Below are 25,424 nucleotides of genomic sequence, written 5' to 3'. Positions count from 1 at the left end.
GATTGTTGGAAAAGCCCATCTAATTCTTGAGGGAAGGAAACTGCCTTCCTTACCAGGTCTGGCCTACATATGACTCCAGATTCACAGCAATGTGCTTGACTCTTAATTGCCCTCTGGGCTATTAAGGATGGGCAATAAATGCTGGTCAGCGATGCCCACAACCCATGAATGAATAAATAAAATTGCTATTCCGCTCACATCACTCTTAAAACCCTGGAACTTCCTCTCTAATGGCAATATGGGCCTGCCTACACCAATAAGTCTGCAATGGCTCTAGATAGCAGCTCACCACCACCTTCTCAACGGCAACTGGTGATAAGTAGTAAATGCTGGTCCAGCCTGAGACCCCCACAACCTGTGAATGAATAAAAAAAGTTGCCATGTATATATTTTCTGCATTGTGAATGAGGCTGAGAAAGTACAAAAACTCATTGCTTCTCCTTGTGCCTCTGCCAATGTTTCCATTCTCCAGTTGATAGCAGTTATGGAGAACAATCTCCCAACAAGACTGAGATCAAAATCTCTGTGGAACAGACTGCTGATTTACTCCCTTCTGTAGCACTGCTAGTTGTTGCAATCAGCAACCCTGCATTGCTATTTAAAATGCGCTTATTGATATCATTTTTAGTCACTATGAGCTGGTTCTACAACATTTTTGAAGTGTTTGATCTCAAAGTATGTTTTGTTGCTTTATAACTTCTTTGTTACTCAGATTTTACTTGAATTCCATTCATTGCTTCAATATTGACTTTTGTTTCTTCTGATAAACCTGTTTGACATCATTCTATAACGTTAACTTCAACTCCAATCATAAGGGCTGGCCAACCAAGGACTGTAGACTGATGATGAGTTGTCATCCCATTCTCATGAGCAAGTAAATAAACATTAATGAATTGAATTGAATTGAATTGAACTTATTGTTACGTGTACTGCGGCACAGTGGAAAGCTTTATCTTGCAAGTGATACAGGCAGATCACAGAATTAAGTAGCATCGATGAGTAAATAACAAAAACAAAAACACACATACAATCGAATATTAAGAGTTTGTGAGTCCATTCAGTATTCTAACAACAGTAGGATAGAAACTGTTTCAAAACTGGCTGGTGTCTGAGTCAGGCTTCTGCACCTTCTCCCCAGTGGTAGAGGTTGTAGAAAAACATTGCCAGGGTGGGATGGATCTTTGAGAATGCTGGTGGCCTTTCCTTGACAGCGGGCCTGGTAGATGGGATTCTATAGATGGGAAGTTGGTCTTTGTGATTGTCTGGGCCGAGTTCACCACCCTCTATAACCGTCTCCGATCTCGAATGGTACAGTTGCCATACCAGGTCATGATACATTCGGACAGAATGCTCTCGATGGCATACTTATAAAGGTTGGCAAGGGTTTTCGCCATCATGCCAAATTTTCTCAGCTGCCTGAGGCAGAAGAGATGTTGTTGGGCCTTTGTAATCAGTGCGTCCACATGAAGAGTCCAAGAAGCTTGTTGTAGATGACCACTCCCAGGAGCTTGACACTCTCCACTTGTTCCACCTCTGTGCTGTCAATATGGGGGCATGAATAACGTCCGCTGAAAGTCAATAATGAGTTCCTTGGTTTTGCTGGCATTGAGAGCTAGGTTGTTCTCAGTGCACCATTTTTCCAGGTCTTCCACATCCAATCTGTAATCTGTTTCATCGCCATTTGAGATTCAATCAACTATTGTGGTGTCATCAGCAAACTTATAAATGGCATTAATCTGATATTTGGCAATGCAGTCATGAGTATACAGTGAGTACAGTAGGGGGCTGAGTATGCATCACTGGGGGGCTCCAGTGTTGATTGTTAGTGAGGATGGAATATTGTCCCCAGCCTTCACTGATTGTGGCCTGTGGGTCAGGAAACTGAGTATCCAGTTGCAGAGAGTGCGGCTTAGTCCAGGATCACTAAGTTTAGTAATCAGTCTTGACGGGATAATAATGTTGAAGGCTGAACTGTAGTCAATGAGTAGAATTCTTACGTAGCTGTTCTTGGTGTCAAGATGTTCTAGGGAGGAGTGAAGGGCAAGTGATATGGCATCTGACATGGATCTGTTGGTCCGTTGGCAAATTGGAGTGGGTCAAGAGTAATGGGGAGGCTGGAGTTGATTGATAACTTGCATTTACATAGCAATTTTCATGAACTCAGGTCATCCTATGGTGCTCTATGCTTAATGAATTATTTTTGATGTGTAGATGATGCAAATTTTCACTGATACAGTTTATGTCATTACTGTCAGTAGCTACAAGATAAAATAATGCCACAGTAAATGTGGTGTCAAATATAGAATAATTATGGTTAAAGCATTAAAGATCTTTATTTGCCGTTAGAGCTGCAGAAACAGCATTATAGGTATAAGATAGGCTTGAGTATAGAATAAAGTTTAAATTAGTTCCAGAGAAACCCCAAAACAATTTGGTTTGAAAAGGAAAATGCAAAAATAATTTGAAATAAATTCCATTATTCCAGAACTTATTTTAGTATTTTTGACATGCCCGATCATGTTTGTTCAATAGCAGCAGAAACAAAATTGCTTTTAAGAATAAATTTGATTTTCAGAATAAATATAATGCAGAGACAAATATTGAGGAGAGAAATAGAGCAAAGATCTGTCGACCTGTGTCATGTTCTCAGGTTGTTGCATGTACCTTTATATAAAATATGTAGCCATTGGTGCTCTGTTGTCAGTGAAAAGACAAACTGTTTATCTTCTAATCAGTGACCCAGAAATTAACACACATCTCGCTATTAAAAGTATTTGGCATACATGTAAACATGTTGCTCTTCATACTTCAGTTCTCTACTGGTACGACTGGCATTATTTTAAAGTTGAAACCAGATAGCAATTTGGAATATATAAATAAATTCTCCAGTAATAGAACAGGTTAAAATACTTTCAGTCCCAAAGTTATCTGACCAACCAGCAGTTAAGTATTGACCAGATCAGCCTGCTTTTACTGAACAACAATTAGTACCCTGTATTTGTGGTTTTAATGCGCACAGATAGGCAAAAACAAAAACTAACAAATTGTTATAAGATTAGTCCAAAAAATTAAGTAATGCTGTGTCAAATTTAATATTAAAAATGATTCTGTTAGCACTGAATAAAGATAAATAGTTAACTGCTACATGAATAAAAAACAAAAATAGCAAAGGTAACAACTGCATAGGCACTGTGTCAGGATGCCTGAATGTATAATCTTGTGAACAGTGAAAGCTTCCTGGACACAGCTATCCTGTGGAATATGTTTTGAGTCACAGAATCACAGAATTGTTACAGTGCAACAGGAGGCCCATCATGTCTCCACTGACTCTCTGAATGAACATCATGACTTGACGCCATTCTCCTGCCCTTTCCCAGTAACCCTGCACATTGTTTTCAATCAATTAATCAACTCTAGCCTTTGTGAATGCGTCAATCCAGTTCGGAGTCTTTGAGACAGGACTGCACAGGACTGAATTGTGCTGACTCCTGGGCAGAGGGAATGGAGCTGAAAACGTGTTGCTGGAAAAGCGCAGCAGATCAGGCAGCATCCAAGGGACAGGAGAATCGACGTTTCGGACATGAGCCCGAAACGTCGATTCTCCTGCTCCTTGGATGCTGCCTGACCTGCTGCGCTTTTCCAGCAACACATTTTCAGCTCTGATCTCCAGCATTGCAGTCCTCACTTTCTCCCAGAGGGAATGGAGGTAAGGATCTGGTAAAGTAGCAATGAGGAGGCTTCCTGGTGCTGTCCCACTATCGGGAATATTTCCCAACATTTTAGAATTGATTAATCCCTGCAGTGGGAAAGCAGGCAATTCGGCCCATTGACTCTGCACCAACCCACTGAATAACATCCTATCCAGACCCATCCGCCTACTCCTGTAACCCTGCATTTCCCATGGCTAACCCACCGAGCCTGCACATCCCTGGACACTATGAGGAAATTTAGGCCAATCCACGTAACCTGTACACATTTGGACTGTGGGAGGAAACTGGAGCACCTGGAGAAAGCCCACACAGTCATAGGGAGAATGTGCAAACTCCGCACAGACACTTGCCCGAGGATGGAATCAAACCCAGGCCCCTGGTGCTGTGAGACAGCAGTGCTAACCACTGCCGACTGGGCTGCCTACAGCCCAGAGGACTCAACATTGAGTTCTCTAATTTCAAATAACCTCCCTTCCAATCACCTGACTCCTTCCCCAGCCTCTCCCCCTACCTTCCATTCCTCTCACTGACCCTTCCTTCTAGCTACCAACTGGATTCATTTCTCCCATCGATCAATCAGGTCATACTCTCTACCTGTGTTCATTAATCCACACGTCACCACCCTGACCCCTACCATCTTTATCTGATGCTCCTCTTACACCCACCCCCAGTCATGAAGAAGGGTTACACCCAAAATGTTGACTTCTTCACCTCCTGATGCTGCCTGCCTTGCTGTGTTCTTCCAGCCTCCTGACTGTCTACTTTGGATTCCTGCATCTGCAGTTTTTTTGTCTCCAACCCATTACGCAGCAGGCTGACTAACTGCCGATGCAAGTTTATTTCATTTGCCTATGGACTGTGGGCATCACTAGCTAGGCCAGTATTCATTAACAATGCTGAATTGCCCATGAGGAAGTGGCGAAGAACTAGCTTCTTCAGCCTTTACAGTCCATGTATTTTAGATACACCCACAGTGCTGTTAGAAAGGAAGTTCTAGGATTTTGACCCACTGACAATGAAGGAACGGTAGTATTGCTACAAGTCAGGATAATGCGAGACTTGGAGGGGATTTTGTAGGTGGTGATGCACTTTCTGCCTTTACCCATCTAACTGGTTGTGGTCATGGTCATGAGTTTGCAAAGTGCTTTCAAAAGAGCTTCAGTGAGTTTTCACCTGCTTTCTCCTGATTCCCATTTACTCTAATTTTGTTAGGGCTTCTTTATGCCACACTTGGTCAAATGCTGTCTTGATGTCAAGTATAGTCACTCTTCCCCTCTAACGTTCAGCTCTTTTGTCCATGTTTGAATCAAGGCTACAATGGGGTCAGGAGCTGAGTGGTCCTGACAGAACACAAACCGAGCGTCAGTGAGCAGGTTATAGCTGATCATGTGCTGTCTGATAGCGCTGCTGACAATTCCTTCCATCTGGTGATCGAGAATAGACTGATGGAGAAGTAAAAGGTCAGGTTGGATATCAGTGGTTCCATTTTAGGTGATACTGTACCAGTAATGCGATTGAAAGGAGCAGTGTTGTTGGGATGAGCATGCGTGTACCAGACTAGACGAATGACTGAGGAATCCTGAAGAAGGGCTTATGCCCGAAACGCGATTCTCCTGTTCCCTGGATGCTGCCTGACCTGCTGTGCTTTTCCAGCAACACATTTTCAGCTCTGATCTCCAGCATCTGCAGACCTCACTTTCTCCTGCCCATAGAGTTAGGTGCATTAGTCAAAGGGAAATGGGTCTGGGTGGGTTGCTCTTCGGAGGGTCAGTGTGGAAGGGCCTGTTTCCACATTGTAAGTAATCTAATATCTCAACATCATGAGAGCCGATGGCAGAGTGGGGAGACTTGATCAAAATAAGTCCTGAATACAATACAAGCAATAACACCAGTGATGCCAAATCACAAATACAGCCTAAAGATCTAGTAATATCTGAGCATGTAAAATCTATTCAAGGGGAAGGACATTGGAAAAATAATGGCAGTAATGATAAAAGACAGATCTACAACAGTACAAAGAAGGAATTTCAATAAGGATGAACAGGCATTGGATTCACTTTGGGTGAAGTAAGGAACTACAAAACATAGAAATTGTTGACAGGATTTGCAGACAGGTTTTTTAATCATATGCTATCATGGGAGAATGAATAAACATAAACACATAATTAAAAATGAGATGATAACAGCAGGGGAGTTTTAATCTTTACAAACAGTTGAAAATCAGAGATGTAAAGGCAACATCTTTCTAATATACATCAGGATAGATTTCTGTAACACTACTCAAAACTTAGCGATCAGCAGCACAGACTGCACTATAGCCATTTGTTGCACTTACACTTCTACATAGTCAGGAGAAAGCCAATTTGGAGAGCAACATTTAAAAATAAAATCCTCTGGACACTGCAATTCTGAAATAGACATTGAGAATGATAGGAAAGATGTTGTTAAACTTGAAAGGGCAGAGAAAAGATTGACAAGGATGTTGCCAGGGTTGGAGAGTTTGAGCTGTAGGCTGGGGCTATTTTCCCTGGAGTGTCAGAGTTTGAGGGTTGACTTTATGGAGGTTTATAAAATCATGAAGGGCATGGATAAGGTAAATAGTCAAGGTCTTTTTCCCAGAGTAGGGGAGTCCAAAATTAGAGGGCAGAGATTTAAGGTGAGAGGGAAAAGATATAAAAGGGGCCTTGGGGACCTGCCGAGGGTGGTGAGTGTACGGAATGACCTCCAGAGGAAGTGGAGGAGGCTGGTACAATTACAACATTTAAAAGACAGCAATTACAACAGTTAAAAGGGTATATGAATAGGGAGAATTTAGAGGGATATGGCTAAAATGCTGGAAAATGGGAATAGATTAATTTAGGATATTTGGTAGGCATGGATAAGTTGGAGCAGAGAGTCTGTTTCCATGCTGTATCTCCCTATGACTCTAATGCTGGAAATACTGAGCAGACCAGGCAGTATCTATCATGAGAGAGAAAGACAGCTAAGGTTTCTCTCTCTACTGATGCTGATAAGCTTTCTGTGTATTTCCAGCATGCTCGGTTTTTGTTTCAGACAGCAAAGTTTCATGTTTAACTGCTTGTGAGCGGTGACTAGAAATTGCTGTGCAATTTATTGTTTACTAATGGCTAGCACAAATAGTTTCACTGTGGTTTCCACTGTTTAAAATCCAGGCCGATACACTTTAGAATGACAAAGGAACAAATCATGTTCGGTCTAGTGTGAATACCAAGCCAGAATTAGTCAACAATCAGACATGTCATCTGAACAGTGTCCACAATACGATCAACTATTCACTTGAAAATTGAGAGAAAGAATGAAGAATCACAAAAAAAGGTTCTAAACTCATTCATTGCAGGTAAACTTACAAAGTGAGAGGCAGTCAAACAATTTGGTGCAGAACAGTATCTAACCCTAACAGGCAAACCACTGGTTTGTTTCAGTTACCTATACCTGATATAATCAAATATATGAGCAGAATCAGGCTATTTGATCCATTGATACTGCTCCACCAATCAAGCATGGCTTATTTGTTTTTCAACCCCATTCTCCTACTTTCTCAATATAACCCTTAATCCCCTTCCCAATCAAGAATCCATCTCTGTCTTAAATACAGTCAATGACTTGGCATCCACAGCCCTTTGCGGCAATGAGTTCCCCAGATTAGCCACCATCTGGTTGAAGAAATTCTGCCTCATCTCAGTTCTAAAGGGCCATCCTTTCACTCTGAGGCTGAGCACTTGACTCCTAGTCTGTACTACTAGTGGAAACATCCTCTTCATATCCACTCTATCCAGGCCTCTCAGTATTCTGTAATTTTCAATGTGATCACCTCCTCAACCTTCTAAACTCCATCAAGTACAGACCTAGATTCCTCAACTGTATTACATATGACAAGCCCTTTATCCCCAGGATCAGTCGTGTAAACATCTTCTGGAACCCCTTCCAGGCCAACACATCCTTCATCGTATGGGGCCCAAGTCTGCTTATGATACAGTATCAAATTAAAAGAAAAGGCTAACACAAATGGAAGTAATAGTACAAATGCATTAAAAAGAACAAAAAGGGTATCTGGAAAAATATTACAAGACTATGACGTAAAGCTTTAATAAATATATTATGCAAGTACAGTATTTGGGAATCTGGGATCATTAAAGGCAGATGCATGTGAGATTGTAATTATTGTTAAATGTTTAAAGTTATATTAAATTTAACATTTCTTGGTTTCCTGCAATTTACACTTTCCACCTGGCATTTCATCTCTCACCTTCCAAAAACTAAGCACTCTCAAAATTTTGCTGCCTACATCCTAACTGGCACAAAGTCTAGTCCAAGGCATCAGTCTAGTGCTCACTGATTAACACAAAACCCAGCAAAAACTTCAATTCGAAACTTCTCTTGATTGTTTTCAAATCTATCCATAGTCTGGCCTCTCCTTTTCTCTGGAACCTACTCCTGCCACAGAAATCGCTCTGGACCTTAATTCTAGCTTCTTCTGCATCCTTGATTTTAAACAGCCACAGTGTTTTCAACTGTTTATTCCCTGAACTGTGAAATTCTTATCTGAGACACTCTATCCTCCTTTTAAAACAATCCTTAAAGCCTCTTCTTTAACAAAACATTTGGTCAGCAATCCTTACGCAGCCAAATATCTAATATTGACCGACAATGTGCTTCGGGACTGCCTTGCTTTACTTTGTTGAAGACTGAATGGAAATGTTGCTGATTTGCATTCCCAGTTAATGATTGGAGGAAAAGTAAGTACTTTGGCTGAAGCCCACTGGTTGTTAGTCTTTGGACCAAGGCTACGTTGCAAGAAATCTTACCCAAAGATGTGCTAATAATTTGACACAAAATATTAACAGCAGAAAAGGGTGACCGTTTTCCTGCGTTTCTCCTCGCTAGGATAGTTAAGTGCAAAGATCACCACTGTATCATTATTCTAATACAGGACACCTTCAAGCATTATCCTTTGGAGTGTTGCGTAGCAACTATAAACTTCTGTTAAAGCCCATCCCGGTTTCCAAATGTGTTGTACTCATACGGTAAACATTAAAACCGACACGGACAGAAGGAAACATTTCAGCCTCACCTGTAACTTCGGAAAGACTCAGAAAGATCACCCAGAGAAACGCTGTCAGGGGCATTTTAATGCCAGTGCAGGAACGTCGCTGATCATCGACAGGACTCGCTTCTTATCGTTGCTGTAGGGGATGGTCTCAGAGAGGAGCCGAGCTGATCGCCATCGATCGGAGGTCTGCGGAAAGCAAAGGTTGCCAAATTCAGAGGCGTGGTGTAAACAGAAAGTATTTAAATAAACTCGCGCTCCTCGGCACTCAGGGGACGGGTGTGTCTACCTGACTGCACGATACTGAGTTAATCATGTTGATAGAGCTGGTTACTGCAGTAAGGGTGACGTTAAAACGAAAAAAAAACTGTCACACATAAACACCCAAAAGGGTGGTTTGATTTAAGTCTTACTTGTCCTCCTGACTCACCGTGGACTCACTGTGGCATTCAACGCCTGACAACAGCATTCCAGAAGTAAGCAAAAACTGGGACAAAGCGAGGGCACAGCTCAAGCCAGGGGTAAACGGGGATTGTGGGATGAGGTACATTAGAAAGGAGTCAACAATAATACAGTAGTTGATGATTTTAACTCACCACCTATTGACGAGAACAATTGGCCAGGGAAGAGACTTCTCGATGTAAGGGGACAATGTTTTATGATTCAAAATGTATAGAAACCAAGTAAATTACTAGATGGCACATTTTTAAGGCAAGAGAAAAGTGATTTAAAAAGGATATGAGGGGCTTTTTTTTACACAGGTGGTGGTTGTGTTGAATCAACTTCCTGAGGAAGTGGTGGATGTGGGTACAATTACAATGTTTAACAGGTATTCGGATTAGTACATGAATAGGAAAGGTTTGGAGTGATATGGGCCAGGAGCAGGCAGTGGGACTAGTTTAGTTTGGGATTACAGTTGGCATGGACTGGTTGGACCGAAGGGTCTGTTTCTGTGCTGTATGACCCTATATGAACAAGGAGCTGTTGAAACTATTTAATAATTATGATTGTAACCTTAAATCCACATTACTTTCAACTCCGATAACTTTTCATCCTCTTGGTTAACAAGAGACTATCCACCTCTGTCTTCATAATATTCAAGGATTCTGCTTCCAGGAAGAGTTTTTTGGGAAGAGTTCCAAAGACTAATGACCTTCTGAGGGAAACAAACAATCTTCATCCCTGCTTTCAATGGGTGACCCTATTATTTTAAGCAGTGACAACAGAATAATAAGAAACCTCACCTCTACATCTAGATGTTTTCTAATCAATCTATGCAGTGCTGTTATTGCACACCTCTGGGGTATGTGGGACTTGAACCTGGGCCTTTTGGCTTAGAGTTAGAGACACATCCCAATATTTTTAAGCCAACATGATCAGTTGTGTTATGTCAAGATCCCTCAAGTTTTTAAATGTTCCCATCAACACCTCTCCACGCCATTCACCACTCCTGGTTTGGAAATATATTGCTGTTCCTTCAGTGTTGCTGGGTCAAAATCCTGGCGTTCCCTCCCTAAAGGCTTTGTGAGCTTGCCGACAGCATCTGGACTGCAATAGTTCAAGTAGATAGCTCACGACCACTTTCTCAAGGGCAGCTAGGGACAGGGAATAAATACCAGCCCAGCCTGTCACATCCATGTCCCATGAGTGAATTTTTAAAAAGTCACTTCATAATCTTCCAAGCTCCAGTGGGTATAAGCCTAGTCCGTCCAATCGTTCCTTGTCAAGATTTTGGGGTGCAATATAGATCATTTGAAATTGTCCATTTCGGCAGCAAGAGTAAAGAAGAAGCATATTGTCTAAATGGTGAGAGACTACAGAGTTCTGACATGCAGCGCGATATAGGGTCTGAATATATGAATCATGAAGTAAATGAATAATAGTAGATATAGCAAATAATGTGCAATGTGCAGGTTTCCCCCCAGTGAACAGTACATCATTAAGTTCCTTTATGGGCCCATGCACATTCAATTGACTCGTGATGCATAAGTCCACTGGAGTAATTTATAGGAACTGGTGGCATTGTGGTGCACATTGTCAATTTGTCTCCAGGTAAGATTTCAGCAGATGCACAACTCAGCAACAGAATAAAAACTTCAGCAAGCCAGAAAGAGCCTGTGCAGGGAGAAATGAATTAAGGTTTCAGGTTGATGTAATTCATACACCAAGTCACTTGCATATGCAAATGAGAGGCTTAAAATATTATCAAAATTGTGTTGTGCTGCATGGGGAAGATGTCAGACACGCCCTGTTCAGGACTCTTCAGTGACAGTTGTCACATAAAATATTTTATTTTTTGTTGCTTCAACCAGTTTAATAGTAATTCAGCAGGGTTGACTATGAAAAATCTATCAACATCTACAGAAGTAAAAATATAAAACATAAGTACAAAGTTAACCTGGAGTTATGTTTTTTTGAGGGCAGTAAGACTGTGCTATTTTCTGGGTCTGTAGATTTTTAAGGTGCAGTGATAGCCTTTAATAATGTGTTCTTCCTGTCAGATGTGGAAGATGAGGGAGTTTCCATGTCACTGATCATTCTGTCTGCTGGAAGAGTGTTTGGTTGCGAATCCTATCCGCTCACATGGATCAGTTGAAGCGGCAGCTAGAGGAAATGAGGAATTTACAGGAGGTAGGGAGTGTGATGGATGGCAACTGGAGGAAGGGAGAAAAACCACGATACAGTCAGGTAGATGAGTGACCACCAGGAAAGGTACGGGAGGAAGGCAGGTCGTGCAGAAGTTTCCTATGGCTGTCCCATCTCAAACAAGTTTTGGAAGATGTTGGTTGTGGCACCATAGTCTTACCAGACCAAAGCAGCTGCGCTCTCATTAGAGAGAAGCAACTGGTGGTAACTTAACCTGAAGGCCATCAGGTGAGGGAAGAGGTTGAGAAAGAGAGTCCTTCATGGTAACCTTAAACCGGTGATGGGAATTGAACTCACACTGCTCTGTAAACCAACAATTCAACCAACTGAGCTAAACCCATTGGTGAGGGGCTCTCAGAGACTGGCTGGAATGTAATGATGGGTATGTCAAGTTCCAGACAATTGATTGTGATGGGGACTCCCTGATCTGAGGCACAAACAGACGATTCTGTGCCTGACTGAGAAATCAGAATGGTGTATTGCCTCCCTGGTGCTAGGATCAAGGATATCTCGGAGAGAATGCAGAAGCAGAATATTCTCAAAGGGGAGTAGGACCAGCAGGAAGTTGTTGTATACATTGGAACCAATGACATAGGAAGAAAAATGGCTGAGACTCTGAGGAGAGAATGTAGGAGGTGAGGCAGGCATTTAAAAAGGAGCTCCTTGAGGATAGTAATATCTGGATTAGTCACAGTGCTACGAGCTAGTGAGAGGATACAGCAGATGAATGTGTGGCTGAGGAGTTTGTGCATTTATTTCAATACAAGAGGCCTAACAGGTAAGGCACATGAACTCAGGGCATAGTTGGGAACATGGGACTGAGATATCATAACAATTATACAGATGTGGCTCAGGGATGGACAGGACTGGCAGCTTAATGTGTCAGGATACAAATGCTATAGGAAGGATAGAAAGTGGGGGGGCGGCAAGAGAGGAGGGATAGTGGTGTTTTTGACTATGGATAGCATTACAGCTGTACTTAGGGAGGATATCCCTGGGATTATGTCCAGGGAAGTTATTTGGGTGGAACTGAGAACTAAGAAATAGATGATCACCTAATTCAGTTGCTTCTCTCTAATGAGAGCACAGATTTGTTTCTCAATTTCCTGCTGACTATTGTGAACTATAGACTCCACAATAGTCAGCAGGGAATTGAGAAACAAATCTGTAAGGAGATCTCAGTTATCTGTAAGAATAATAGGGTAATCATGGTAGGGGATTTTAACTTTCCAAACATATGCTGACACTGCCATAGTGTTAAGGGTTTAGATGGAGAGGAATTTGTTAAGTGTGTACAAGAAAATCTTCTGATTCAGTTTGTGGATGTACCTACGAGAGAAGATGCAAAACTTGATCTATTCTTGGGAAATAAAGCAGGACAGGTGACTGAGGTGTCAGTGGGGGAGCATTTTGGGGTCAGTGACCATAACTTTATTAATTTTTAAAATAGTGATGGAAGAAGATAGACTGGATCTAAAAGTTGAAGTTCTAAATTGGAGGAAGGCCAATTTTGACGGTATTAGGCAAGAACTTTCAAAAATTGGTTGGGGGTGGATGTTCACAGGTAAAGGGATGCTGGAAAATGGGAAGCCTTCAAAAATGCGATAATGAGAGCCCAGAGACAATATGTTCCTGTTCGGGTGAAAGGCAAGGCTAGTAGGTGTAGGGAATGCTGGATGACTAGAGAAATTGAGGTTTTGGTCAAGAGAAAATTGGAATCATATGTCAGGTATAGACAAAAGAGATCGAGTGAATTCTTAGAGGAATATAAAAACAGTAGGAGTAAACTTAAGAGGGGAATCAGGAGGGCAAAAAGGGGACATGAGATAGCTTTGGCAAATGGAGCTAAAAAGAATCCAAAGGGATTTTATAAATACATTAAGGACAAAAGGGTAACTAGGGAGAGAATAGGGCCACTTAAAGATCAGGAGGCGTGTGACCAGCAGTGTGCCACATGGATTGGTGCTGTGTCTACTGCTTTTCATCATTTGTATAAATGATTTGGATATGAACATTGGAGGTATGGTTAATAAGCTTGCAGAAGACACCAAAATTGGAGGTGTGGTAGATAGCGAAGAAGGTTACCTCAGAGTACAATTGAATCTTGATCAGATGGGTCAATGGGACAAGTAGTGGCAGATGGAATTTAATTCAGAAAAATGTAAGGTGCTGCATTTTGGAAAGGCAAATCAGGGCAGGACTTATACACTTAATAGTAAGGTCCAGCGGGGTTGTTGCTGAACAAAGAAACCTTGGAGTGCAGGTTCATAGCTCCTTGAAAGAGCAGCTGCAGGTAAATAGGATAATGAAGAAGGTGACATTTGGTACTCTGTCCTAAATTGGTCAGCACATTGAGTATAGGATTTGGGTGGTAATGTTGTGGCTGTACAGGACATTGGTTAGGCCACTTTTGGAGTACTGCTCTCCCTGCTTTAGGAAGGATGTTGTGAAACTTGAAAGGGTTCAGAAAAGACTTACAAGGATGTTGCTGGGGTTGGAGGGTTTGAGCTACAGGGAGAAGCTGAATGGATTAGGGCTATTTTCCCTGGAGCGTCGGAGGCTGAGGGGTGACCTTATAGAGGTTTATAAAATCATGAGGGTCAAGAATAGGGTTGGGGGAGTCCAGAACTAAAGGGCATTGGTTTAAGGTGAGAGGGAAAAGATTTAAAAGGGACTTAAGGAGCAATGTATACATGCAGAGGGTGGTGTGTATATGGAATGAGCTGCCAGAGGAAGTGGTGGAGGCTGTTACAATTGCAACATTTAAAGGCATCTGGATGGGTATATGAATAGGAAGGGTTTGAGGGATACGGGCCAAGTGCTGGCAAATGGGACTAAATTAGATTTGGATATTTGGTCGGCATGGACGAGTTGGACCAAAGGGTCTGTTTCCATGCTGTACATCTCCATGACTCAATGACTCTATCTATTTGTACACGGATGGGACAGGTATGAAGGGACATGGACCAAACGCAGGGAAATGGGACTAAATTAATTATGGAAACTGATTGACACAGAGAAGTTGGGCCGAAGGGCCTGCTTCCATTCTGTAAACCTCTATAACTCAAAGTGATAGGATCGCATGCAATGATTTCTCTTCCCATTCCTGTACTATTACATGTGGTATGGCCTGGGCATCAATCTGAGGCCCCCTAACCACTTCTCAGTTACTTGCTGGCTGCCAGTGCATCATCCAAAAACCCATCAGTTTTCACATCCAAACTGACAACACCTACTCTTCAATTAATCACTAGCCTGTTGTGATGATGCTATGGCTCTAAGAGGTGTATTTTGTCGTGGTTTCTTTTATGAAGAGTTAATAAGTATAGCAGATTTCTCTTTTTGGAAGTTGTTCACTTTAGTTGTTTGTGGTTAAAACAAATGCTCATCACTTCATTTAGTTTTAGCATTTTAAAGTCAATTGTAATTAACTGAGCTTATAACATCCAGGGAGCATCTACCGGGTATGGTATTATATTGACTATGTCACCGGACTGCTAATCCTGAAGCCTGGACTATTGAGTTCAAATCCCACTGTGGCTTTAAGGGCATTTAGAATCAATAATTCAGTAAATGTGAAATTAAAAACCAGCTAGCTACAGTATTCGTAACCACAAATCTATGGGTCTTGTAAAAAGCTGGAATGCTTGCTCATGCCTGGAAGGAAATCTGCCTTTCTTATTCAGCCTGGTCCTAAGCTGTGCAGGAGAGAGGAAAGCAAACGGGAAAGCCTCTGAAAGAGGTCATGAGGATTGCGATGTGTGATCGATCTGCTCCATTTGCAGCACATGGTGAACTAAATTTTACCCAGCCAGTGCTAAACCCACTGTTGAATTACAACCTGGCTCAGCTGAGGCTCAGACTTGTGTGAGGCTCATACTATGTACATCATGTCATCACCTCTAAAAAGGAAGATGATTGGAGCTGTCAGTGTAAGAGACTCTGAGATGGAAGTTTAATCAGTGAGTGTGTAAGAGAGGGAGAAGGTGTGCTTCACAGTTCTTTAGAGCTGCAGCAGAAGATGGTATTGAGAAGTGACTGAAGAGGATTCTGGGAGAAGTCAGCTTGCTTACCACAGCTGAGAAAGTGATCATGATCCTGGCGGCAAATAACACTCAAGTCCCAAACTGTAGTGTTTGCCTTCCTCTCTTTTCCTGGAACAACAAAAAGAGAGATAGGGAGCTGTTAGAAAGTTGAGCAAAAAACAGAGAATTGTAGACGCTGAAAATCAGGAACAAAAACAAAGATTGCTGGCAAAACTCAGCAATTCTGGTAGCATCTTTGGAGAGAAAGCAGAGTTAGTGCTTCAGGTCCAGTAAACCTTCTTCAGAACTGTTCTGAAGACCCATTCACCATCATTGGAGTAGCTTTGACTGACAGTGTGGCTAACGGGGGTTGGTCAGCTCAGTTGGTTGAATGGCTGGCTTGCAATGAAGAGTGATATTAACAGTGTGGACTCCATTTCTGTGGACTCGACCAGCTGAGGTTATCATGAAAAATTCTCCTTCTCAATGTCTCCCTCAGGTAAACAACCACCAATTGTCTCACTCTAATGAGAGAGCAATACTCTGATCTAATAGGACGATGACAACTTTGTCATATAATGCTAACAAGCATGGAGACTTTGTTTAAAGGTTGGAGCACATTGTTCCCAGTGTAGAAATGGTAGATAACTCCATGTATACACATGCAGACCAATCAATGACTCAGTATTTGGTGGCCAGTATCCCAGCTTCCATCACAGCAGCAGTGGCTTATCCTTTAAAGCTTTTGTCTAGAAGGTGCCCCATTTCACTCCATCACTTATCCATTCCTTTCACACACCTACTCCCTATTCATCTACTTGTCAATCCCCAGCACTGCTGTCTCTCATTCTCCACCCTCCCTCACTTGCCCGCCTTTCTTGTAACAAACAACGCTGAACCAACAAACCCACCCCCCACCCCAGTAATTCAATTACACCTCACATTAACAACCCCACTCTCTCCTTAACCCTTCTCACTGCCTGTCACTCACCTTCATTCTCTCCCCCAGCCCAGCAGTTTGATGGTGGAATCGCTGACGAGTAGTATGTGCAGCTTAGAAGTGAGCATGTCCCTGGATCCCCCTACCAGGCAATTGGAGTGTCTGAATGAATGACCAATCACAGAATTACAAAACTTTTAGTGTGCAGTATGAGGCCATTCAGGCCATCACATCATTCCTGATGAAGGGACTAGGCCCGAAACGTCAACTCTCCTGCTCCTCAGATGCTGCCTGACCAGCTGTGCTATTCCAGCACCACACTCTTTGACTCTGATCTCCAGCATCTGCAGTCCTCACTTTCTCCTAGCCCATTAGGTCTGTATTGGAATCAGCATGCCGGCAGTATAAAACTAATTGCTAAACGTTTTTGAGAAAAAAAAGTTGATCAATACTTACTGAGATGCTTCAGTATCTGAGGAGTTGTGAATGGTCCTGATCATTGTGCAATCATTGGTGAGCATCCTCATTTCTGACTTTATGATGGAGGGAGCACCGATGATGAAGCAGCTGAAGATGTTTAGGCCTAGGACATTACCCTGGGGAACTCCTGCAGAGATGCCCTGGAGCTGAGAAGACTGACCTCGAATGACCTCAGCCATCTTCCTATGTGCCAGGTATGACTCTAACCAGCAGAGGATTTGCACGTGATTCCTATTGGTTCCAGCTTTGGTAGGGCTCTTTGATGCCACACTTGGTCAACTGTAGCTTTGATGTCAAGGGCGGTCACTCCCATATCTCTTCTGGAATTCAGCTCTTTTGTCCATGTTTGAGCCAAGGCTGTAATATGGCAGGAGCTGAGTGGCCCTGGCAGAACCCAAACTGGGCATCGCCGAGCAAGTGCTGCTTGATAGCACAGTTGATGACATCTTCCATTGCTTTACTGCTGATAGAGATTAAACTGATGTGGCAGTAATTGGCTGTGTTGGATTTGTCCTTATTATGTACAGTAGACACCTGGGCAATTTTCCACAATGTTGGATTGATACCAGTGTTGTAACTCTACTGGAACAGCTTGGCTAGGTTTGCGGCACGTTTTGGAGCACAAGTCTTCTATACTATTGCCAGAATGTTGTCAGGCCCAAAGCCTTTGCAGTATCCGGTGCTTCCAATTGTTTCTTGATATCACGTGGAGTGAATCAAATTGGCTGATGACTGGTATCAGTAATGCTGAGAATCGCTGGAAGAGGCTGAGATAAGTCATCCATTTGGGACTTCTGGCTGAAGATCATTGCAAAAGCTTCAGCCTTATCTTTTGCACTTGTTGGGTTCTTCCGTTGTGGAGCCACCTCTTCCTAATTGTCCACAACCATTCATGACTGGATGCAGCAGGAATGCAGAGCTTAGATCTGACCCGTTAGTTATGGGATTGCATAGCTCTGTCTGTCATTTGATGCTTATGCTGTTGGCATGCGAGTAGTCCTATTTGGAGGCTTCACCAGGTTGACATCTCATCCTCAGGTATGCCTACCACTGCTCCTGCCATTCCCTCCTGCACTCTCCGTTGAATCAGGGTTGATCCCCTGGCTTGATGGTGATGGTTGAGTGGCTGAGGCATGAGGTTACAGATTGTGCTGGAGTACAATTCCGCTGCTGTTGCTGGCCCACGGCACCCAGTCTTGAATTGCTAGATCCGGTTGAAGTCTGTTCCATTTAGCACGATGATAGTGCCACACAACATGATGGAGGTTATTCTCAATGTGAAGGTGGGACTTTGTCTCCGCAAGAATTGTATGGTGGTCACTCCTACCAATACTGTCATGGACAGATGTATCTGCTGCTGGCTGATTGGTAAGGATGGGGTCAGATATGCTTTTCCCTCTTGTTGGTTCCCTCACTACCTTACTATATCAATATAATTTGTGTTTAGTAGTGAACATGCAAAAATGTATATCTTGTTTAAGTTAAAAAAACTAACAAATGGTTTTCCTCACCACACTAGACCAAGTGGATCCTGTAGATCTCCACCCAAAAACAGGATGGCAGGAAAAAAATCTACTACATAAATCAACCTAGCGAGAGTGGAAGTATCCTCGTACAATATTGGTGAGCACTGGTGTGGATTCCATTTAGCTGCCTGATCCCAGTCATCTGGTCAAGGTATGATGACTTTTTTCTTAGATACAACTTCAACAATGCTGCACACGCAGGCAGTGATCAGCAAGAACAGCTGAACATTGAAGAAACCTAGAGAAAAAAATCTTGCTTCAAAAGGCAGAATCTACAGTCAATGGTAAGCGCATTTCGAACCTGGTAAAAGAAACATTGCTGCAGGGGAGTAAGTAATTCACCAGAGCTGGACTACTTAAGATCAGACGAAGAGAGTTGAATTAGCTCCCCTCCTTTCAACCTCATTGGCCACCACAAAGATTTAATTCTCTTTTTAGCATGCAGCTCTGCCTCACTGCAGTTGCACATAGATAATTAGTTCACCAAAAACAAATAAGAACCCAGTTACAAGGTTTTCTTGAGTGAATGGATGACCAGTTTTATTACTGAGAAAAACAATAAGCACAACGACACATACAAATATAAGTATAAAGTTTAAACTACAAAAGTCAATATAAAAGAAAACACAATTTAAATTCATTGAGGTGTTCTTGAAGTATTATGTTTTAACTTGAAGCCAGTTAGTTAGGATGTCCTGGATCAACAGGTCAGGAATATTCAGTTAAGGAGCATCTGTTCATGTAACAACTGGTGAAAAGACAACAGTTAGAGGATTTAAATCATAGATATCCTTCAGTATGGAAGCAGGCCATTTGGCCCATTGAGTCCACAAAATCCCAATAAAAAGCATCCCACCCAGACCCGCCCCATTCCTGTAGCAATGCATTTTCCGTGGCTAATCCATCTCACCTACACATCCCTGGACATGACGGGCACTTCAGTATAGCCAACCCACCTAACCTGCACATCTTTGCACTGTGGGAGGAAACCAGAGCACACAAAGGAAATCCACACAGACACAGGGAGAATGTGCAAACTCCACACATACAGTCACCTGAGGCAGGAATCAAACCCGAGTTCCTGGTGCTGTGAGGCAGCAGTACTGAGACACTGTGCCATCCTTATGGGGCCTGCTCAAATCATTGTCAGAACTTAAACAGAAGACAGATTTGGGATTAATTATGATGGTAAAATAAATTTGTTTTATGTTATAAGCAAGAACTCCACACATACAGTCACCTGAGGCAGGAATCAAACCCGAGTCCCTGGTGCTGTGAGGCAGCAGTACTGAGACACTGTGCCATCCTTATGGGGCCTCCTCAAATCATTGTCAGAACTTAAACAGAAGACAGATTTGGGATTAATTATGATGGTAAAATAAATTTGTTTTATGTTATAAGCAAGAAGGAAACCTGCGACTATGCTGGGTTGGCACAGATATTTTCCACTGCTATCAATACTGAAGGAAGTTCACATCATAAGGATCAGCAAGGTTTGTAAGCAAACAAGAGCAACCACATTGCTATTGAGCAATGAGCTCATGCTGCATCTCCAATTGAAGTAACATAGGGTGCTACACAGTTTGAATGAACAAATGGCTGTGACAAGTTTAAGTGACCTCAGATGTTGTGAAAGTTGAAAAGACATAATTCCAAACAGAGAATTTAGTTTCTTTAGAAGAATCCTTTGTTATAATGACAAAGCTCATACCAAACAAGAAGCAATGCTGAAGCAGCAGAACTGAGGAAGTGAACATGGTGATTCCATCAATGATGCATCCACTGAGGCCAAAGGTCAGTGGCCATGTGACTCTGCAAGTTAAACAGTCCACTAACTTCAACAATAAATCTGCTAAAACAGGTGATGGATGTGATATATACAGTCTCAGGGAAGCCATCACTAAGAAGAGATGACCAATGTCTACAGACTAATGATATATCCAAGATGAAATTGCCTGATTCCATATTCCAGGATAATGCAATAAAGATGTCATTTGCAGAAGAAATCCAAGAAAGTAAAGGTCCTCCTGTTCATCAGGACTTTCGGACCCCAAACCATCCAGAACACAATCAAAATAAACAGTCTTTAATCCAGAAGCTACCAATCTTCAAAATTCAAAGAGAACACTTTCTGGGAATAATTAAACCTCCAAACAACCTGAACATGTGACCCCAGAAATGTGGGGGAAATGGGTTAATGGTAAATGTAATATGTAGATGTAACATAGTCATAATGGGAAAAACAGCTTGGGAGCTGTGATATAAGGATGTAAGCATTTGAAAGGTTTATTATTGAGGACTATCTTAAGCACCACCTACTCATGATGATTTCATACAGACCTCATGGAGAGCAGCTTAGAATCCTGAAGACCCATCAACAGAAACTCTCACAGGCTCTATAACAATGCCTCTCTGAGACAAGGTGGCAGCAGAGTAAGAGACTCCAGCCGGAGCTCCTCTGCTCTGGCTGCTCTTCTTTCTTTCTTTTGCTTTTATTCTCTCTTCTTTTTTCCCTCTTTTCTGAATTTCCTTTTCAGCTATTTACTTGGACTTATCAGAGAGGAGTGGAGTTGTTGGTGAGCCCCAGAAGCAAATCCTGGAGTGGAAGCCAGTATGGGGAAGTGAGTCTCGGAGAAAACTTACCTTGAAGCAGCTGAGAGCTGGTGCGGACCAGAGGCTTGGAGTGCAGCGGCGACCGGTATTGGACTGAGGTCTGGCATGCATGGTCAGACCACATGTGGAAGCTCCTGCACTGCGCTACTGCAATGTCATGATTATTTGTAATTTGTAACTTGTTTATCTGACTGTAATGTCTATCCTTTTAAATCTTATTTCTAACTTAGTCTATCAATCACTGTAATGTAATGCAATTACTTTTCTTTTTATTCCTCTTTTTGTATGTAAGATTTGAACTGAGGTACTTCTACCTACGATGGCACCATAAGAGGCATGATTTGAAGATGCCGGTGTTGGACTGGGGTGTACAAAGTTAAAAATCACACAACACCAGGTTATTGTCCAACAGGCTTATTTGGAAGCACACTAGCTTTCGGAGCGACGCCATTCCATGAGCTGGTAGGTGACAGCATCTTCCTTCCTGTTCGAACTGCTACTTGATGCCTCTCTGTATTGTCTCTGCCATGTTACATATTGAGGTGGCTAAGTGGCTGTCCATATCTGGAGGCTGTGTTTTAGTTTGTAAAGAATCATAGATGTCAGAACACTGTCTGACAGCACCTGCCACATCACCCCATGCAGATGTTAGCAACCTAACCCTCCAAAAACTATCGTACACCGATGTAATCACAACAATAAACATCAATCAGTACCCAACCCCAAAGTACCGTTAGCACAGAAGTAAATAACCAGTGGATGTAAATCAATGTAATTGGTGGAAGGATTAGATATGTGACAAAGAAACATATTTTTCACCCAGAGTGTTGCAGTCACCTGGAACCCAATGTCCGAAAGGGTGGGAGAGGCAGAGACACCTATTTTAAGGGTAATTAGGGATGAGCAATAAATGCTAGCATTGCCAGTGGTGCCGACATCCAGTGAAATTATAAAAGAAAACTCAAATAACATTAAAAAATTATGATTGGCGGTCTACTTGAAGAGTTGCAACCGATAGCACTGGATTAAGAAGTTGGGATAAAGCTGGGTACCAAGAACCTGCACAAACACGGCAGGTCATATGCCTTCCTGTGTGTCATAACCTTGACAGGATTCCATGCTGGCTGATGATCCTTTCAAATAGTGCTAGAGTCATAGAGTCTTAGAGATATACAGCACGGAAATCCTTCAGTCCAACCCATCCATGCCGATCAGATATCCCTACCCAATCTAGCCCCACCTGCTAGCACCCGGCCCATATCCCTCTAAACCCCTCTTATTCATAAACCCATCCAAATGCCTTTTAAATGTTGCAATTGCACTAGCCTCCACCACTTCCTCTGGCAGATCATTCCATACATGTACCACTCTCTGTGTGAAAAAGTTGCCCCTTAGGTCTCTTTTATATCTGTTCTCTCTCACCCTAAACCTATGCACTCTAGTTCTGGACTCACCCACACCATGAAAATACTTTGTCTATTTATCCTATCCATGCCCTTCATGATTTTATCAACCTCTATAAGGTCACCCCTCAGCCTCTGATGCTCCAGGGAAAACAGCCCAACCGACTCAACCTCTCCCTATAGCTCAAATCCTCCAACCCTGGCAACATCCCTGTAAATCTTTTCTGAACTCTTTAAAGTTTCACAACATCTTTCCGATAGGAAGGAAACCAGCATTGCATGCAGTATTCCAAAAGTGGCTTAACCAATGTCCTGTACAGCCGCAACATGACCTCCCAACTCAATACTCTGACCAATAAAGGAAAGCATACCAAATGCCTTCTTCACTATCCTATCTACTTGCGACTCCACTTTCAAGGAGTGGAGAGTTGCTAGTGTTAGGTCCTTTCATCTACCAAACTCATATTCACCAGTGTATTTTAAGAGCTGTGTTAATGGGAGAGGGAGTGTTAGGTGATATTTTTATCCAATCAATGTTACCACTGACTGGCATCATGGTTTACTTATTCTACATACTCTTGATGGATGCTCCCAATGCATGCTAATAATCTTCTTAAAATTATTTCTGGTGTGGGTCACGCCAGAAATGTACACACCTGCCGTTAGCACTATTTTACAGTTAAAACAATAGCCATAACACCAAAAAACTGATGGCTAAAGCACTGAACTTTGCTGCTTCGTTTCCTAAAAATTAATTGTTTGAAGATATGAAGATTTCCTGAATGTAATTGTTATCTGATAATATGCTTCTACATATGGTTCACTCCCCAATGGTACAATGTCTACAAAAAGCAGCATTGGGCAGAAAGTTTTGTCAAAAGTGCAGGTATACTGATGTTGTGCAGCTAAATTTCTTAATTAATAATAATTGAAAATCCTGGAGTGTTAGCCAATTCTTCCAGCACAGTTTTACTCACAGTGATAAAATGCTACTTGAAACAGGTGGCAAAGTCAAAGTAACCTCAATGATTGCTTTTTATTCTGTCTCAAGTTAACCACAAAACAAGCTGCTGATAGAATTTTATGTTCTTTTGTTTCCTGTTCCTCACACACATGCAGAACAGAAGTCCTTACAGCAAACCACACATCGCTGTCCTTTGCAAATAGGAACTACAGTTAAGCTTGTACCCCTTTCTGCTTTCAATATTTTCTCCATGATCTATGCTGTCTTGCTAATTATACCTAAGAAATTTCAAAGCTACTTTACATTCTTTGAAATGATCTGCCAAATAATTTCTTCCTCCGAGATCTGAAGATATTAAAAGCCTGTTGTCAAATGTAAATACTGGTGTCAAACACATTTTTAATGAGGATGTGGTTCTAAATATTGGAATAGAAGTAAACCATTGACTCCCAACAAGTCATTGCTGATCTGTTACAGAACTTTACACATATATTTTTGGTTAACCTTAAGACATGTCATGGCATAGCTCTGTGGGAGATGAGACATGAGTCCAGACCTTCTGGCACGAGGTAGGGACACTATCACTGCATTACTAGAGAGACTAAGTCCACCTTTGACAGTAGTCACTTAATAGTTTTGTTGCATCTATCAATCTCAAATTTAAATGTAAGGATTAGCATTTTTCAAGCATTAATTGCCATTTGCAGATGGGAATTCCAAACTTCAATCATACTTTCAGTGTAGAAATGTTTCCTGACTGCACTCTTGGCATGCCTAACTGTAATCTTTGGGCTATACCCCAGATCCTGGGGTTTCAACCAGCAGAAACAGCTCTTCTTTACCTGTCCAATCAGTCACTCTTAATATCTGGAGATCTTTAATCGAATCACCCCATAATATTTTTAGTTTGACAGAATACAAATGTTGTTTGTGTAATCTCTCCTTTTAGTTTAAGTCTTAGCGTTGTTATGACACAGGGTAAACCCTCCTTCTTAATTTAAACCAGCAACACAGAAAAGATTTATCCTGTGCAGTAATCTGTGAAAATTCGAGAGTCCTAGAACAATTTGAAGTAAAAATTAGCAACTTTATTTCTTAAAGTATAACAGAGAATAATTAGTTAACAACTATTTAAAACTCCTTCCTCTAACCTATCTTTTACATTCCCTTCTATACTACTAGTCTGATAAATCTGAAAATGTGTTACTGGAAAAGCGCACCAGGCCAGGCAGCATCCAGGGAACAGGAGAATCGACGTTTCGGGCATAAGCCCTTTTTCAGCCTTCTGATAAAACTCCCAATTAACATTTACAAAACAAAATTTCTTATCTCAAAACCAGGAAGCTTTTGGTTTTTCTCTGTGTTCCTGTCTTCTTTTCTTCTTCTTGAGAAATCTGCTTCGCAGGTGACTGGTTGATAAAGGTACCTTTAAGAGAGCTATTTTTCAGGCAGTCTTTACATGCTAGTAGCTTGGCAGTTCTCCTCTCAACTGTTTAATTTTCCTCGGTCTTATACTCCCAAAGGATAGGATTGTATCATTGGCTTTTCAGATTGTCAATATAATAAATTCAAACTTGATTGGAATTTGGTATAATTTGGAATTGACATAAAGTGGGATGCACACTCCTAACAGGAAACAAATTATGAAACCCCATCACATTTTATCGATTCTCAAGAATTTCAGTTTTATTGATCCATCCATTTAGGAAGGGGCTTGGTTTGGGAATGACTCAGAAGATGATATGCTAACAGCAAATCAGATAATCGGAAAAACAGGTAAGTGCTCATATAATCTGTTGAAGATGCAAAAGGAGTGAGAAATATTAGTAGAATATCTGTAGATCTTCCTATCTTCAAAGGCTTTCACAAGATGTATTATGTCTATCTGGATTGCAGATAAAGCGAGAGGGCTTCAGTACCAGTACCACTATACGAACAGAACAGCCAAGGGTATTTGATGTTGTGAGCATTTTCTACGTTCAGAGAACACATTATTTTTTAAGAGCGTTCCCCTCTTTAATGATGATCACATTATGTCTGCTTGAAGGA

General features: G+C 41.8%; 1 protein-coding gene across 2 annotated transcripts in view; it reads right to left on the bottom strand.

The window, feature by feature from the left end:
* Positions 1–9,495, bottom strand: part of LOC122547311 (interleukin-20 receptor subunit alpha-like) — a 42,399-nt gene extending 32,904 nt beyond the window's left edge. Inside the window, exons 1-2 of one of the 2 annotated variants that reach the window (XM_043685959.1) lie at positions 9,375–9,495; positions 8,803–8,967 (exon numbers count right to left, since the gene is read on the bottom strand). In XM_043685959.1, coding sequence (XP_043541894.1) covers positions 8,803–8,857 — 55 coding nt within the window. In that variant the 5' untranslated portion in view covers positions 8,858–8,967; positions 9,375–9,495. Of the gene's footprint in view, positions 1–8,802; positions 8,968–9,067; positions 9,083–9,374 lie in introns of those variants that run through there. The other variant, XM_043685963.1, reaches the window with a different exon arrangement.
* Positions 9,496–25,424: the final 15,929 nt, after the last annotated feature.

This window comes from Chiloscyllium plagiosum, chromosome 3, assembly GCF_004010195.1.
Source record: "Chiloscyllium plagiosum isolate BGI_BamShark_2017 chromosome 3, ASM401019v2, whole genome shotgun sequence".
NCBI classification, from domain to species: Eukaryota; Metazoa; Chordata; class Chondrichthyes; order Orectolobiformes; family Hemiscylliidae; genus Chiloscyllium; species Chiloscyllium plagiosum.
The sequence above is the reverse complement of the archived record's forward strand: the minus strand, read 5'-3'. Positions and strand labels throughout refer to the sequence as shown.